The 17,955-nt window shown below is 39.1% G+C and overlaps 1 protein-coding gene across 1 annotated transcript; it reads left to right on the forward strand.

The window, feature by feature from the left end:
* The first annotated feature begins 1,889 nt into the window (after nt 1-1,889).
* On the forward strand, nt 1,890-17,378 carry LOC121961562 (peroxisome proliferator-activated receptor alpha-like). The gene is made up of 8 exons (XM_042511603.2): nt 1,890-2,825; nt 7,563-7,794; nt 8,687-8,841; nt 11,871-12,009; nt 12,896-13,095; nt 13,168-13,434; nt 14,438-14,681; nt 15,257-17,378. The coding sequence occupies exons 2-8, from the start codon at nt 7,611-7,613 to the stop codon at nt 15,499-15,501; spliced, it is 1,434 nt and encodes a 477-aa protein (XP_042367537.1). The 5' UTR covers nt 1,890-2,825; nt 7,563-7,610; the 3' UTR covers nt 15,502-17,378.
* The last annotated feature ends 577 nt before the right edge of the window (nt 17,379-17,955 follow it).

Raw genomic sequence — 17,955 nt, forward strand, 5'->3', positions numbered from 1 at the left:
GCAAATTTTGCCAGAGAAGACTTTTAAATATGGATTGTGCAAAACCGCACTGCAGATGTCAGGATTATACACCTGGAAGTTATAATCTAATAGGATAACATATGGCTCATATGTTATTGCAGAGCATGTCCCTATTAATATGCAGGTAATATACTGTTGTTTAATGCTTATGAATTCAGAAGTTACAAAGTCCAGGACCACACCTTATTTTAACCAACTTAACCACTCTCGATGGCTGCACCATACACTGACCTACTTTATATATAACACTAATATGTATCATTCATTTCCCTTAAATGTATGAAAACATCATTTTTTTTTAAATCAATATTTTGAATAAGCAAAATATTTTGTTACAGAACAAGACTACAATAGTTTTGTATTTATTTTTAGATGATAACATGTACAGCATACAGTAGATGCAGTGGTGGAGGATGTACTCTGAGTAGGAATACTAAATAATAAAGTACAAGTTAAAGCCCCACATTGAAAATCTCAGCTAATTACTATAATAATGTGCTAAAGTCAAAAATGAAAGTTACTTTTAAATAATTTGGACAAAAAAAAAAAAGACTCCTTTGATTGTTATACTATGATACATAATATAATAATCATTACTGATGTTTTAATCTGTAGTTTTATTGTCTTCTGGTTTAATGGTGACTGAATCTATAACATGTTTTATAAGCTCTGGTTTGTGAGTAAAATCTTCAAATTTAAAGTAATTTCTAAATCAAGTTGATAAATACATGCATTTCCCTCTAAAATGTGATGTAGAAGTAAAAAGTGGCATATAGGTGATTTACTCAAAGTAAAAGTACCTCCCATGCAACTAAAGCATATAACACTTCAGATAATGGACGCGTGTGTGTGTTTATGTGTGCGTAACGATGTGGTTGACATGGTTTCACAGCATTACGTTTTAAATTTTTTGTGACAAAAATACTAAAAATGTCTTAAATATAAAAGAGTGCCTCACGATAGCATAACTCATGATTTTATGGCACCTGGTGGCCTAAAGACCTGCTGGTTTCACCTTGGAAAAATGTCCCATTTTACATTGTTTTTTTCTCTTTAACCTTTCCCATCAGAAGTAAAGTCTACTGTGAGAATATTTTAATTTTAAGTTAAACAGTTAATAAAATTCAACACCCTACAACAATCAAACAACCTCAATTTTTTTATATTACTTGGGTAACTGATTAAGTAGCTAATTGGTTACATTACACCTCTAGAAATAACACAGAGGATAATATAATTTGTTATAAAATTATATGTTATAAAATTGCAGTAGTGGAATGTTAAGTACTGATCAAGTGTGAGGTACTTGAACTTTACTTGAGTATTTTCTTTTCATGCCACTTTACACCCCAGTACATTTCAGAGGGAAATATTCACTACAGCACATTTATGTGAACACTTTAGTTACTTTACAAATTAAGATTTTTGCATAAAACATACCAAGTTTAAAAAAATAGGCTGATTTGGGATAAATTGCCAAACAGTTTATTCAAGTGCAATTACAACAATTAGTTGATTAATCAGTCAATTGACTAATGGTTCTGATGATAATTCTTATTAAAACTGAAATATTTTGAAAATAATTTAGAGCTGGTTCTGTGTGGCTTTTTGATGTTTTTTCTTTCTTTTTTTTAGAATCAAATCTTTAAGGATGTTTTTTTTATTTTTTATTTTGATGGTGTTAGGGGTGCTTTTTGAAATTTTGAGGGTTTTGAGGTGTTATTTTTTCTAATATTTTTAAGGTTTTGATATATTTTGTTTGTTTTCTTAAAAAAATTTTTTTCTGCATTGGGCACTTTTAATTTTAATACTTTACGTATATTTTGATCCTTACTTACTTTTAATTCAGTAGAATTGTCAATGCAGTACTTTTACTTGTAACTGAGTATTTTCACTTTGTGGTATTAATATTTTTACTTAAGTATGGGATCTGAATACTTAGACCAACACTGCAGAATCGAATAAAATATCAAATACATGTTAAATGGTATAGGCCTAGTATAGGCTAATGGCCTATAACAATGGAGGACGGTGGGTTGAGTCCACAGTGAACACACTGGGGGTGTTGTAGCGAGTTTCGATCCCTCGTTGAATAGTGTTCCCCTCCTGTCAGTGCGTAGCGCCCCCCTCGGCGGTCTGGGTAAATTTAGGCTCAGTTTTAAGTCGGGAGAAACAGTCTTCGGTATAACACCGGTTCCACGCACCGCAAGAGTAAGAAAATGTCGAAAAAGACGTAAAATAGCGACAGCTGCACTAAAACAGACAGCGCCAACTTGAGAACGTCAAACGGCCGTTTTAATGAGGTTTTTTTTTTTTTAGCATTTGTGTAATTAACATCCTATATGGCGACGTTTAATCCCACTGTGATTTACAGTGGCTCCATTGCGAAGGATTTACGACACATTAACTTTATAGCTGCTTCGACAGAGACTCGTTGAAGAGTTGTGTTTTATTGACATTTCTGTCTTTTATTGGCCATTTACTGAGATAACGGAGGTGAAGGCACGTTACACACCGACCCGTGACGTCTCGAGCCACCGGGAAGTGATTACATCCTGCCTAAATAACCGAGGCGGTCCATTTTCAAATCCCCGCGTGCACATTGGTCGAAAGCATAGGTGTGTCAGGGGGTGTGCGCGCCGTGTCGGGTCAGCGTCCGTCGCTACGTTATTTCCTGCAGAGGATGAGCGGAGGTTTGACAGCACGCACGGAGCCGACCGCGAGCTGAGCGTCGGAGCGTCCCGGGACCGAGGCGTCCATCCTGGATACAGCATCTGGAAATGCTCCGGAGAGCAGCCTCGGAGGTAATTCACAGGCTTTACTTGAAACTGTGCTGTTATGTAATAGAGATTATGCTTACTTGGATGTTGTTAGAGGGGATTTAACAAACTTTTATTGTGCAGGAGTACAGTTTTATAACACTTGAGCCAGGATTATTGTTGCATATTAGTTCTAGCTTTCTGAAAACATCATACTGTCATACTGGAGCTGCTCCTGCAGAGACAAGAATGCATGCAGTTGTTCTCACAGTATTTTGTCTGTGTGGTGAGTGAGCCCCACTTGAACTTCCTGACTAGTCAAGCCTGCACCTGCTTTTGTAATAAACCCACACACCCACAGAGTGTCAAGAAATGCTCCATTCTAATGAAAGGAAAATATCTTTATGTTAAATTACCCTCTCTGCCTCCAGTGATTTCCATTTCCTTGTCTGCGCAGCATTGTGACACTTAAACATGACCCTTTCTAAATGCAGAACTGGTTTTAATCACAATGTGGAAGTTTGATTTTGGGGTTTTCGTGGATGACCTTGATAGAGAGATATCAAATGTCTCGGACAGGACAGCTGATCCTGATTCAGACCACCAAGTTCTACTAAGAAAACTAAGTTTTGTTCATTGCTTTTCTCTTGATTGTGAGCGTGTTGTATCCTCGCTGTCATCTGTAAACATGCTTTGTGCAGCTGACTGCTCTCAGTGCTTCCTCTTCTCCTGTGACCCAAAGATAGAGCCCCGCTGTCTGGAATTATAGTTCCGCTGGGAATTAAAGTACAATGTCCTTTGAGGTGATGGGGAAACATGGGCTGGGCCGGAGTCATCTAGGGCAAATAAAGTCATGTCAAGCCAGTGTAGAATTAGATGTTGACCTGGTTTTGAACACAGCAAGAATATTTTACACTGTATGGATGAAAAATGCTCAAGTTAAACACCAGGTGAGATCATTAGAAAGCTGTCAACATCAACTGATTAGATTCTTGAGTCTTTTCAATAATTAAGGGATGCAATAGTTTTGCAGTTGAATAAGGGAAGCAACTAATTTCATTCGGGATTAATCTGCTGATTGTTTTCTTCATAAATCCATTGATGTTTTGGTTTAAAATCATAAAACAGTGAAAATCCCAATTCACAAACAAAACCAGCTAATTATCGCAATTGAGAATGTTTGGCGTTTTTGCTTGGAGAATGACTCAACCAGCAAAATAATCATTTTTCTTTCAACTGATCAGTGGTGTTACCATCCCAGCTCAAAATTCAAACTTCCCCGTCTGTCTCACAGACTGTCTGATGAAAAGGTAAAGCAGTTAAAGTACACTCAATGTAACATGCGCTCAAACTGATATTGCATTTTTTTGTAGTTAGGACCTTTTTTCGGTGGCTAAAATTCATTTTGTCGCTGACCCCCATCCACAGCAGTACATTGCTTAGCTTCCATGTCGGACTTCAGCCTGCTTCTCCAAACTGGGTGCATGTTGACTAACTTAAACTGTATGTAATACACTGCCTATAGATAAGTACCTCATACAACCCCACTTCCAAAAAATCCAAACTATCCCTTCAAGTTCCTTGAACTGTAGAAAAGACAGTATTGAACATGGCCAGAGACGCAGGGTAAACAATGGGTTCATTTCAGGATGAACTCAGTGCACTTGAATACTATTTATTGTGTTGCAACAGGATAACACATTTGCCTAATCCCCTGTTTGATAAAGACATCTTTGTCGCCTAGCAGGGACATCAGTTTGTCAGACTTTCTGCGTGAAAGCAGCTCGGCAGACCAGTCAGACAACAGTTAGTCAACAGCTGCGTCAGTCTCTATGCTCCCTGCGGTTCACTCTTTATAGCACAGTGTACAAAACACTCCCCTCCCTCCTGGACATCTATAACACCCGCCTCACCCGCAAAGCAACCAGCATTGCGGGTGACTCCAGCCACCCCTCACGCAGCCTCCTCAGCCTCCTGCCGTCTGGGAGAAGGTACCTGTATGTCCAACAAACATGTCAGAACTGACAATAAAGCTGACTTTGACTGTAGCTACATTACATAGCTACAAGCCCCCCCCCCCCCGATCAACCCCGCTCAACTTTGGTATACGTGTCTGGACCTGTCTTCTGAAATGCTGCAACCCAAAGAAAAGACAAACAAGAAAGCTTTGATCAATCGTGTCCTCACTGTCTGTCCTGAGTACACAGATAAAAAGAACAGCCTTTTTGACCTAATAGTCACGTTCAGCCTTTAGTTCAAACACTGAAAGTCCAAGATCTCAACAGTGAAAGCCAAAAGTTGCACCATCTCACATAAACTGATGTGTCTTTCATGCTCGGCTTACAGATGTGTGCAGCTGTGTAAACTGAGATTTTACATTGAGCTCGGATGGCCCCTCAGACAAATCTCTCTCTGTAGATCAAAGATATGTTGGTGATTCCTGCCTAGATGATATAACTGTTTGAATTACAACGCAGATCAAATTATAGTGTAATGATGTAGAAGCAAAGGAGTAGGCGAGAAAATTCCCATCATTCTTTTAAGGTTTGTCTGCTTTTATCTCACAGTTTGTGTTTATGATCACATCATCCATCAGTTGTAATCTGACAAGACAATCAGTGTGCAGCAGGGATACTTAACTTTTGCAAAATGACAGGAAGCCAGGAGCCAGTCGCAGCAGCCCCATGGATGTTTCGGGAACTCTAGGACATTCAAGATTACAGGACATCTCTAGGATTTAATGACATTTCTCGGATTTTAGGGTATTTCTAGGATTTAAGGACATTACACGGATTTAGGACGTTTCACATTTTAGGAGGTTTCTAGGATTGTATTATGTTTTTTAGGATTTTGGGACATAGGCCTTTAGGATGTTTCAGGGATTTTAGTATGTTTCTCAGATTTTACGATATTCCTAAGATTTTAGGACATTTCTAGGATTTTAGGATGTTTGTGGGATTTTAAGACATTTCGCAAATTTTAGGACACTTGTCGGATTTTAGAAAGATTTTAGAATGCTCTCTAGGATTTTGCGATATTTCTCAGAATTTAGGACATTTCTAGGATTTCAGGACATTTCTAAGATTTTAGGATGTTTCTAGAAATATTAGGATGTTTTTAGGATCTTAGGATATATGGAGCTTTGCTTGGATCTCTGTCAAGGATGCAGTGGATCCTCCACTGGCACCTTTTTGAACAAAAAGCTCTATTTTTATGCTGTTTTATTCACTCTGGCACCTTACTAAAAGTACAGAAACAATTCCCAGTGTGAATCATTTAATTTCACTGTGCATTAGAAAATGGTTAGGTTGCCACCCCGGACATTATTAGGGGCCACATTTGACCTGCAGGCCGTAAGTTGAGTCTACAGTCTCTGTAACAACAAGAGTAACATCAGCCGCTATGAATTACTGGAAGTCAGTGGGAGCATTATAGAACATGGCGCTGCGATGTTGCAGGGATGACTCAAACAGATGTCCTTTACCCCGCTGTGAGCAGCTGGGAGCTCCACTAAACTCCCTCCCACACATAGTTTAAGATCCACTCAGAGAGGACAGACAGCGGTGGAGCAGATAGACAGATGAATCTTTGTTTAAAGTAATGTAGGAGAGAGGAAAGCTAGGATGCACGGTGTGTATTTTTTGGGTGGTCGATAAATCAGAGCATTGTAACACTGCAGGTTGTGTACTTTGGCAGGACAGGTGGTAATTTAATCTGTGAATAATGTGCCACTGCTGACTCTAAGGGCACGGTTCACTGATTAAACAAGCACTTTCACGTTATGAACTTACTTCTGGCATTCGTAGTAGAGTTACACCTGTCCCCTCTGCACAACAGATCTGACTCTCTTCTTTCATGACATGTGAGAATTGTCATGTTTTTTTAAAAAAAAAAAAAACTGCAACCAAAAAGATAGTGAATAAATGTTGGGATGCACCTAGAAAACCTTACCTCACCTTAGAAAAAGTAGAATATTAGGAGTTTTGAGTAAATTATTTATCAGCTACTTGGTTTGTTTGTGGAAGAGTTTGATAAAAAGGTCAGGTTTAAACCACAGTAGGTCATCATCAGGGTTCAAATGAGGAGAGGAAGTTACCTGAACCTGACCTTTTTTGCATTTATACAGGTGTGAGTCATGATTAGATCAGCGGAACAACTGTGTCATTCAGAAAGTAGTTCCCTGAAATTCACAGAGCAAAAGAACAAAGGAGCCCTGAGCTACCCACGTGTTGTGTTACCTCTGCAGAAATGTACGTAATATAGTAATAATATACTAACATGGTAATATGTTGCAGCCTTGTTGCCGGTCACCCAGGCTCTTCATCTGTTTACTCTTTCTGCTGTTCTCTGCTACTGATCAAGATAAGAAAAGTTCAATTATCAAGTATCAATTAAAAAAATGTAACTTTATGTTCTGCAAATTGAACAGAATATTAATATTTTTAAAAGTATTTAAACAGAGTTAGAAATTTCACTATCATGACAACACCAGTCTGAAGTTGAACCCAGCGGCTTTATGGCACTCCTTAAAGTGCCATAAATTTGAAAAATGTCAGCTAAATGTGGACGAAAGGTCAAAATGGTGAGAAAAACTCAAACTGTTGTTCTTCAAAATGAAAAAGAATCCATCAGAAGTTTGCTACCAATCTAATAACTAATCAGAGGGTTTTTTCAGAGCTGGGTGTTTTAAAATTCTGAACCAATCTAATGTCTCCCTCAGGACTCTCAGTCTCATTATCACCCATTGTCCTCATCCTCATTCTCTCCTCCCTCTTATCTCAGTCTGGTGAGTGAGGGGTTGTTCCTGCCGGGTGCGCCTTGATCTCCACCATGGCAGGGGATCTCTTCAGCCCCCCGTCCCCATTTGGGGATTCCCTGCTGGACAGTCCGCTGTGTGGAGACCTGATGGAGGATCTTCATGACATCTCGCAGTCTATAGGAGATGATGGGCTGGGATTTGATTTCCCAGTGTACCAGAGCACTGGCTCGGGGTCGGAGAGCTCCATCGGATTGGGTGAGTAGTCAAGAGGACTCATGGTTGTTGGAAAGTGAAATTGTCACAGGACCAAGGAACAGTCATTTAAAAATGTAAAACACTGACATTTTGACTGTTTGGCTCCACTGTGTCATATGTGAATTCAGCAAAGAGGCCGCTGTAAAAAAAATGTGTGTATGATAACGAAAGATTTGATACAACTCTCTGTGTCTTCTCCATGATGGTGTCCCCAAATTACTGAGCAAGAACCCTTGCCTCCTTTAATATTTAATATAACTAAGGGAATGTTCATTATTTATGAGAGGGGACAGGGTGGTGCTAAAATTTGTTGGTGATTTTTAAAGAAAAAAAAATTGGCAGTTTTCTTAAAGCGAACATTTGTCAATTTTTTTTTCCTTTAAAAATTTTCTGCGATTGTTAAAAAATTTTTTCACCAAAAAAATCACCAAAATGATGTTTTTTTAAATTTTTTTATCACAGCCAGAAACTGTAAAAACAGTTTTCCAATTTCCAACAGTCCTTGAACACATCTTGTGTTATTATACAGGTTTGTGAAACAAAGTTCCATGACTTTTCCAAAACTTTTAGGGTATATTTAGTTGTCCAATACCTTTCGATATGATACGTTACAATATACTTTAGGGAATTTTTTTCTTGATCTCAATGGTACTGCATTTAAGAGATGTTCATCATCAAACTCTTCTGTGAAGTCTTGTCAGTTTGCCAGTGAAGAACTTGTGTCCCTTCCTTTCTGAATAATTGTACGGTGACTCATTTCCTAAGAGTATGTGTGACATTTTTCCAAAAAAGTGGATGCCTTAATGTGGATTGCATCTGTTCAAAGGGTGGCCTGGTGAAATCACTCGCTGTTGTCTCCTGACTGCTCTGGGGTTGTTTTTTTTTGCTGTAGACACCTTGACCCCGGCCTCTAGTCCGTCATCATGGGTGTGTGTAGCAGCGCCAGGCTCAGAAGAGAGCTTCAGCCCCCTCAACCTGGAGTGCCGGGTGTGCTCAGACAAGGCCTCAGGCTTCCACTACGGGGTGCACGCCTGCGAGGGCTGCAAGGTGAGTGATGTGGCACTTATAGAGGCGTGAAGCAGCCAGTTAGCGTACATGTTGTATACATGTACTGACATACTGTACATACCACAGTGATAAGAGACGTAAAGGCAAAGCGTGTAAACATAAATACAGGTACAATCCCATTCAGACTGATGATAGCGTGTGCAGTAAAGGCAAATGCGCTGTGTTTGGGTGCCACCGACACTCATGTGTACACATACATGCCTGCACCAGTGCACACACACCCAAACATACACAGAGCTTGGCACGCGGAGGCGCATGACCTGGAGGCCGGCGGAAAGTTTCCGAGACATGCAGCAGGGTCATGTGAGGTAGGGGACGTGGTGGCCTTTGGTGATTTGTCACCTCTCCCTTGCTTGGCAACTAGCCCAACCGAGTGACGTTAGTACACACACATACACTTGTTCAAACATGTAGCTGCTGCTGGCACTGAGCCCAGCTGTGCTTGATACTAAATATTTCCTTCTTATAGAGTCGTATTTTGGATTTGATGATCACAGAAATTTGGTCTGCATATGTTTTTGAGGTTTAACCCTTTGAAATTTGGATCAAATTCATATGTTGTGTTCAAACACCTTTCACAACGTGACAAGAAATGTCTTGCAAATTGCAAGAAATTAGTAGATTTAGAAAATCATATATATATATATATATATATATATATATAGATTAGAAATATATATATATCATAATTATATTTTCATAATTAAATATTTTAAATTATTTTACACAATACTTATCATTTTTAAGTAGTTTTTTATGGGTCATCTCCTTGTTTCATATTGGGGTTTTTTATTTTCCCTTTTTTTGTTTGTTTGTTAGATTTTTTTCCTAAATTTTAGGTAACTTTCTTGTTTTATTTTCGTTTGTTTGTTTTTTTCATGCTCATTTCTGGGTCATTTATTCTTAAATTGCTCCTTGCCTTCCTCCCATCTTTTTGAAAGACATCAAGCCAATTTGTCCAGATTTGAAAGAGTTAATCATCTTAAAGGTAAATCCCGAATTAGTTCAGCTCTACAGGAAAGATTTCAGAGATTGTTGAGATTTTAGGGAGTATAACGATGTCATTAGAAGACAGTGACAATCAGAACATGTAAATTAAACCACTGAGTGATAAAAGCATCCTCACTGCATTGTTTCACAAGTCATGTGAGCTTGTCGCGGTCTAATACCTCTCTAAGCTGACGGCAGTTCGATGCTGCTAATCTGAGCCTCTGTTTGCTATTTATGCATGACTTTTTGACTTGTGACCTTGCATACCTTCTTCCATCAGCCACAGCTCCAGTTCGAAAATGTGTTTGAAGTCAGATAAAGTTGCTCTTGGTTTCTGTTTCTTCTCAGTAATCACTCCTTTTACTGCTATTTTTACTGGAGAGAAACTTTTTTTATTACTCTTCTGGACTAGTGCTGCGCCTTCAATTTTACCCTAATCCATAGGAAACATGATAGATGGACACTTTTTGGACAATTTTCATTTGTCTGTCCAAGTTTGGCACAATTTTCTGCCAATTGCACAGTGTACATGTGTGTGTGTGAGCAATGCAAACTTAACCAACTCCCTGACGCACATGCCGCTCATCAGAATCAACACAAATAACGTTAATCTCATTTGCCTTTATGCCAGACTGCTACTATTCTAAAAGTGGAGACGTGATGACACTGAAACTGTTGGACGCCGCACATGTGAGAGGTGTATTCTGACAGCACTCTGTTCCCCTGACTGACAATATTGCGCCATCATGGAAAGATCTGGCTCGTGATACGTAGCAGTCATGCTGGACAGGCTCTGCATATCACTTTCAACACCTCGCGTCAAGAGAGGAGCGCTCAATAGTGGGAATGTGAAAGGAATGTGCTGGGATGCAGTGGTGCGAGGGATTAAGTCTGTGGCGACGATGGTGGGACGTGTGTGTGTGAGAGCTGCAGGATAGTCAGAGAAAGCCTTTCACAGTGGGAGAGTTAATCATAACACCTCTACCTGTTTAACAAAGTTGAAGTTTGTCTGAATAGGTGGCAACAAAAATGCCTGAATTTAAAAGACATTTGCCCTTAAGGAAGTGTTACACAACATGTCCTTGCTTACGTCTTTAGTGTTGTTAGTCACAGCCATATATCACAGCAAAGTACTATTTGTGTCATACTAAGACATGCGCAGACATGCGTGCTGTACACACACATCTGTTTTTCCCTCTGTTGTTTTGTAATGCATTTTTGATGACTATCACATGCCTGGAACTTCACAGTGTTTTCACAAACCAGTTCTTCCCACAAAACTATTTTTTTTAGTTTAAAATACCACAAAAAGTGATGTTTGACACATAATAACTCTTAATAACAATGTGTCTAAAACATAAGGACAGACAGGACCTGTAAAATGACGGGTGATGTACTGCATGGCCGTGTGGTTCCAGATAAATTGCCAGAAAATCTGTATTGCCTTCTCAACAGTAAGGGATGACAAATGTCCTGACTTCAGTTGAATTTCAGTGATGCACAAAGGTGTGTGTGAGTGTGCGTCAAAAGATCCTGTGTTTCAGCACATGTGCGACATATGTTGGCCCACTGCCCTGCATGTCAGTATGTCTTGTCCATACTGTTCCTCAGAAAGGTCAGAGTTTACTGTGCACCTTGAAAGCTGTCTCTCTTTAAATATAGATGTAATTCCACTATATAGTCCAACCTAAAATGTAACATGACACCTGTTCTACCAGGGTTTACAATGTACAATGCATGTATAGGAAGGTTATAGTAACGTAAGGTGTAGTGTAGTTTGTTGTGGTTGATATTAAGACAACACTGTTTCTCCTCTCCCACTTTTTTGCCGTTCATTTTTTTTATTGCTGCGCATAAATGGTTAAAGGTAATTTAGTTCATATTTATACAGTCTAAACCCAGATATTAGTGTGATTATTCGTTAGGCTCTGAGGAAAACCGTGAGCAATATGCTTTTTGTGTATTCAGATCGGATCATGTGATCCTCATATCAAGTATGCTGTTTTTGTCTCTATCAGGGTTTCTTCAGGAGGACCATCAGGCTGAAACTGGAGTATGACAAGTGTGAACGCAACTGTAAAATCCAAAAGAAGAACCGCAACAAGTGCCAGTACTGCCGATTCCACAAGTGCCTCTCTGTGGGCATGTCCCACAACGGTAAGAAACCATCAAAATACTTATACATATCAGCCATGAGTGACAATTATAGTAAAGCTGTCTGGCAGAGGATAATGGTAACTATAATTCAACAGCAGTACAAGCAGATAGTAGATAGCAGATAGCAGATAGATACAAGCAATTAGTAAACAGACTTCCTAACGTTAGATACAGAACAGTATCTTGCTAAAGTTGGCTATCATTAGACGAGTGTGAAACAAGCGTTAGGCTGTCGGTGCAAAACCACTGAGTGTACTACAGTAATTTGGGCAAGAGTGTGTTTCATTGCTTCTTGCTGTTTTTTGCATTATTACAAATCTCAATACATTTGTGAAAAACTACAAAAATCTGTCGCATAATTTTGAAAACAGTTATGCTTAGTAGCTCAATTACTAAATTGAAAGTGTCCGTTGAAACACGAGTTTAGTTGGCACCATGAATGCCAGAACATAAACGTGCTCAGCATGTCCTCAGTCGACACCACGATACATGTTCTCGACAACAGCAGGACGTGTCCTAATGTGATTTGGCTCCAAATCAACATGTTTTACATTGACTGGGTTTTTCTAGAGCAACGTCCTGCCGGAGCCTGCTTGACATTGAGAAAACACAGGCTCATATAGCTCCACATCTGGCCCGTCATCTGCACCGACTGCTGAGGGGTCATTGGGTTCGTTAGGATGGTCTCCCTCTGCAGAGAGAGCAGTGTCGGAAACCTGAGAAGAGGACGACATGTTGTCCTCGGAGGAGAGAAAAGAGAGCAGTGAATGCATGTTTGCTGTAGGAGGATATGTCTGATGTCTCTGCGTGTAGTGTCATTGTAAAATAACAGACCAGGAATTTTTTTAAAAAGCTGTTGCTAATATTGAATGTTTCAATTCACCAGCCATCCGGTTTGGTCGGATGCCTCAGGCGGAGAAGCTAAAGCTAAAAGCAGAAAGCAAGATGGTGGAGAAAGAGGTGGCAAGCCCCATGCAGGCCGACCACAAGATTCTTGTCGGGCAGATCCACGAAGCCTACATGAAGAACTTCAACATGAACAAGGCGAAAGCTCGGCTCATACTCACTGGAAAAACCAGCAAGCCGGTAAGTAAAAAAACAAAAACAAAAAACTTTATTCTGTGTCTCTGCAGCATGAACAACATCCTCTCCCCGCAGCCTTTCATCATCCATGACATGGAGACGTTCCAGCTGGCAGAGAGGACGTTAGCGGCCCATATGGTGAACGGTGACAGTCCGGAGCCCGAGAGCCGCCTTCAAGCTGGGGAGCTGGTTCCGGTGGCAGGGTGCAGGGAGCTCCAGCAGAGGGAAGCTGAAGCCAGGCTCTTCCACTGCTGCCAGAGCACCTCGGTGGAGACGGTCACGGAGCTGACGGAGTTCGCCAAGGCTGTGCCAGGTTTCCAGAGTCTGGATCTTAATGATCAGGTGGGTTTCAAGCTCCATGTGTAATTTGCCTTTCTGTCATTTCATATGAGAAGTGGAGAAAAAAGGCCTTATTTCAAGAGATAGTTTGGATTTTTTGAAATGGGGTTTTATGAGGGTACCTAGATATTTATTACATACATGTAGATGTCAGTCGGCACGTCCCCAGTTTGGAGAAGCAGATGGAGTCTGACACAGAAGCATTAACTGCTGTGGACAACAACAAAGCATATTTTAGCCACCTAATAAAAGCTTACTAATGCCCTCCCGATACCATACACCTTTTGTCCTCTGGGGTCATTCTGACCCTGCCTGGTTTGACTGTTATTTAAAGCAAATTGTATAAAATGTCAGTCAATTCTGTGTTACACCTTTAGTCTTACTTCAGTCCAACCCATTACCACACATATTTCCCTTCGTTTTGGAATTTAGGACCAATACATATATATATATACATACATAAGTATAAAAAACATATTTTGACGGCTAAAGATTTCATTTGGGGTCAGAATGACCCCAAGGACAACACGAGGGTTTAAAACATCAGTATCAGTTTACGTGTATGCTAAATTTAGAATATTTTTACTTATTTACCTTAATGTCAGACAGCGATTTCCAAAGGGAAAATGAAGGTCTTATGTCGCTTTCCTTAAATCCAGACTCGACTGAGAAAAACAGTTATTTAAGTTTACTGAACACAGAAGCTGCTGATCAGCTGCTGCCTCGACCAGTGACCTTGTTTGTGTTATTGTGTGACTTTGGCATTTAAAAAGGTTAGTTCAGATTCACCAAAGTCACACAATAATCCAAACTAACTAACTGATCGAAGCAGCAGCAGACCAGCAGCTCAATGAGCTAAAATGACTGTTTTTATCGATGGAGGCTGGTGACTTTGTCAAAAGAACAGATGATAATTAAAGACGATTCAAATTTTATATGAAATTATTTGAAATATGTTTTTGGGTGCATCTGAGTCATGCTTTGGCTTTCTTTCCTGCCCTTTCAGGTGACTCTCTTGAAGTACGGCGTTTATGAAGCCCTCTTCACCCTCCTGGCCTCCTGCATGAACAAAGACGGCCTCCTGGTGGCTCGCGGTGGAGGCTTTATCACACGCGAGTTCCTCAAGAGCCTCCGGCGGCCTTTCAGCGAAATGATGGAGCCCAAATTCCAGTTTGCCACACGCTTCAACTCCCTAGAGCTGGATGACAGCGACCTGGCCCTTTTTGTTGCAGCCATTATCTGCTGCGGAGGTAACTGACATTGTGTGGAAATTCATTTATGTTTATGTGTGTATAAAGAAACTGAATCCACTTACTTTCTCCCTCTCTCTCTCTCTGTCATATTAACTCAATTCAATTCAAAAGACTTCATTGGCATATTTAACATGTGTTGCCAAAGCACAATTACAATTAAAATGCAGTAAAAAAATACAAAAGAAAATACAATATACTATTGAAATTGATAGAATCAAGTATAAAAACAAACAAAATCTAACCAAAACTGAGTAAATGGAGTAAATCAAAAGAAATAGCTGAGTGTGAGCTGTGAGGAGATGAACTCCAGCTGTAACCTGTTGTTGTGTTGGTGGTCTTTTAGGCTGTGACGTACACTGACATATCTTGCTGCTTCTGTGGCACTGACACTATTATTTCAAGTAGATGTTGCATTTTAATCTGGTCAGAGAGTGTTTCAAAATCTTGGAGTTTCCGTATGATATTTGTAAAGAGTTTTGTTCTAATGTCTTAATGTGCCCTTCATTGTAGCAGGAAATGTTGCTCTGTCCCATCACATCATCTCTCTCTCTATCTGACCACTTTCCCTCCAGATCGCCCAGGCCTGGTGGATGTGCCTCTAGTTGAACGGCTGCAGGAAAGCATCGTTCAGGCGCTACGGCTCCACCTGCTGGCTAACCACCCGGACGACAACTTCCTCTTCCCCAGACTGCTGCAGAAACTGGCCGACCTTCGGGAGCTGGTCACCGAGCATGCTCAGTTGGTGCAGGAAATCAAGACGACAGAGGACGCATCCTTGCACCCGCTCCTGCAAGAGATATACAGGGACATGTACTGAAAAAAGAGCACATGGTCATAAACAGGGACATTTATTCAAATATTTACGTATGTCACTCAGAAGTGGGTGTGCGTAAATATTAACTGATACTATCATGCATATCTATGTACTGTAAGTAGCTTATTTTGCAACTCTGATGGGTTTGTTTAGACCCTGTGACTCAAAACTTCTCTTTTTGGGGCAAGGCAGCTCTTAGGTGGTGTGGCTGCTTCCATGAAAAGGGGGAACAAACTGTTTGATTTTACAATACACGTGTATGAATATTTTTAATGCATTACTATGAGAGCGCCCAACTGCTAGGGGTTGGGCCCTAAATGCCGTTTTTTTTCTACAGACTGAACAAATGTTAAACAGGGAGTAGGCTGTGCAAACTTGCAAAGTGTTTAAAATGGGTGTGCACATATTAAAGACACCTGGACATGACTGCTTCAGTCATGCATGCACTGATGCTAGACAAATAATTTTCTAGCAAACGATAGGGTAACCCTTTAAAATCTATGCAAATTGGCTTGATTTCTTTTGAAAACATGAGAAGCAACTTAACAAGAAATGGCCCAAAACACTGCAAGAAATTAGTAAAAAAAAAAAAATGTTGCCAAAAAACTTCCTGAAAATAAGCCAAAAAGGTGAAAGAAAATAACAAAAAATGACCTCAAAAAGTGCTAAAAATATATATATTTCCCTTTTTTCTGTAACATAATTTTAAAGATATATAACAAGAAAATTATGAATATTGTTTTTCAGACATTTTTCTATATTTTTTTGAGAATATCTAATAATTCTTTCCAGCTAGTTTTCAGATAATTTCTTTGTAACCTTTTACAATTATTTTGCAGTGTGCAAGATGTTCCTTGCCAAGTTGCTCATTATGTTTTTTTTCTGTTTTTAAAAGAAATACAAGCAATTTCCTGAGGCTTGGTTTAAATGCTTGCAAAAGCCTTCTGAATGCAGTAAAAAAAAACAAAAAAAAACAAACTGATGTTGATCCAGGTATTAAAGGGTTAAAATACAGTAAAAGAAGCACAAAGTTAAAAAAATAATAATAATGTTTGAGTCGCTACAACTCAATACTAGGCATATCCTATTATTTTGGATTTTTAGCACATAAGGTATGTATATTTAAGTCATTTGGATTTTGTTAATATCATTGTCATGACATTTGATTTTGTACTAGTGCCTTATCAAAATCAGCCACATCTTCCCCGACCATTTTGAGATTAGTGTTTGACGAAACACCTGCATCCTTATTCACCTAGTGCCATAATGCTGCCTCAGTTTCGTCCTGGCCTTATACATCCACCTCATTACAAATATATGATAATCATCGGGTATGTGTATAACTTTGTAGTATTGGATCAGAAAATGGTCTCATAAATCATAACAAATGTTGTCATTTAGGAACGCAATAAACTGGAGTGCTTCTACTGTAAGTAACCATCCTTTGAAAGTATTGTTACTTCATGTGCCATGTATTAATTTTACTGTAATCCTACAACAATACAACATGATAGCTCACCTAACCTATTTTTCTGTACCAATCCTACTGTTAAGAGATGTTTTTTAAAAAAAGAAAAAAATCTGCCAGGATTGAATATTTTGACCACAAACACAATAATCTGTTAAGCTGGTTTATGTTGTATTTTGTAAATATAACAAGAATGTGTGACCATAGTGAAAGGTGAATGTGCAGTGCTGATTGCTTCATTTGCTGTACTTACACTTCACCTCATCATGTAATACTGCAACACTGTTTCTTGTCAGAGTTAAACTGTTTATATGATTATGTACAGTGGTGTGTACATTAAAAATGAATTTGCCATTTAGATAAAAGGAATTATGCAATGTAGTATATTCAAATAAACTAATATATTTAACTGGGTTATATTTATAATTCCCCTTATTGACATGCCTAATGATTCCAATATTATCTGTTCATCTGATTAACATCCCGCTGATTAAATATTTTTTAAGCAATAGGGAGGGACTTGTGTTTTTAGATTTTGCTGAGAGGAGGAACATAAAATTTTAAATGGTCCTATTTTGTATTTATTTAAAATACCCACTGAACCTAAAATCTTGTTAGCATGTTTAAAGGGAATGTTTTATTTAGTTAAGAATTGCCAGAATGAAACCATTTATGTAAGTGCCAGAAACTGTAAAAACAGAAATGATCTGATTTTCAAAATTCCAGTCCTTGAAAAATCACTAAATTATGTCTCATTTAAAATTTTGCCAAAAATAAACCATTTGCACTCTCCTCCTGTCTGACAGTAGTGGGGGTGGGGGGTGGGGGGCAATTTTTTAAACTTTTAGTTCATCTGAGTATTTTAATCTCATGCCCCTTCTATTCTACTACACTTCAGAGGGAAATATTGTACTTTATTGTACTTTTTACTCCACTAGAGTATTTGATAACCTTTAAAATTAAGATTTATGCACACAAAGAATACTAAA

This window comes from Plectropomus leopardus, chromosome 22 (assembly GCF_026936395.1).
Source record: "Plectropomus leopardus strain MGB_pleo_1.0 chromosome 22, ASM2693639v1, whole genome shotgun sequence".
Lineage (NCBI taxonomy): Eukaryota > Metazoa > Chordata > Actinopteri > Perciformes > Serranidae > Plectropomus > Plectropomus leopardus.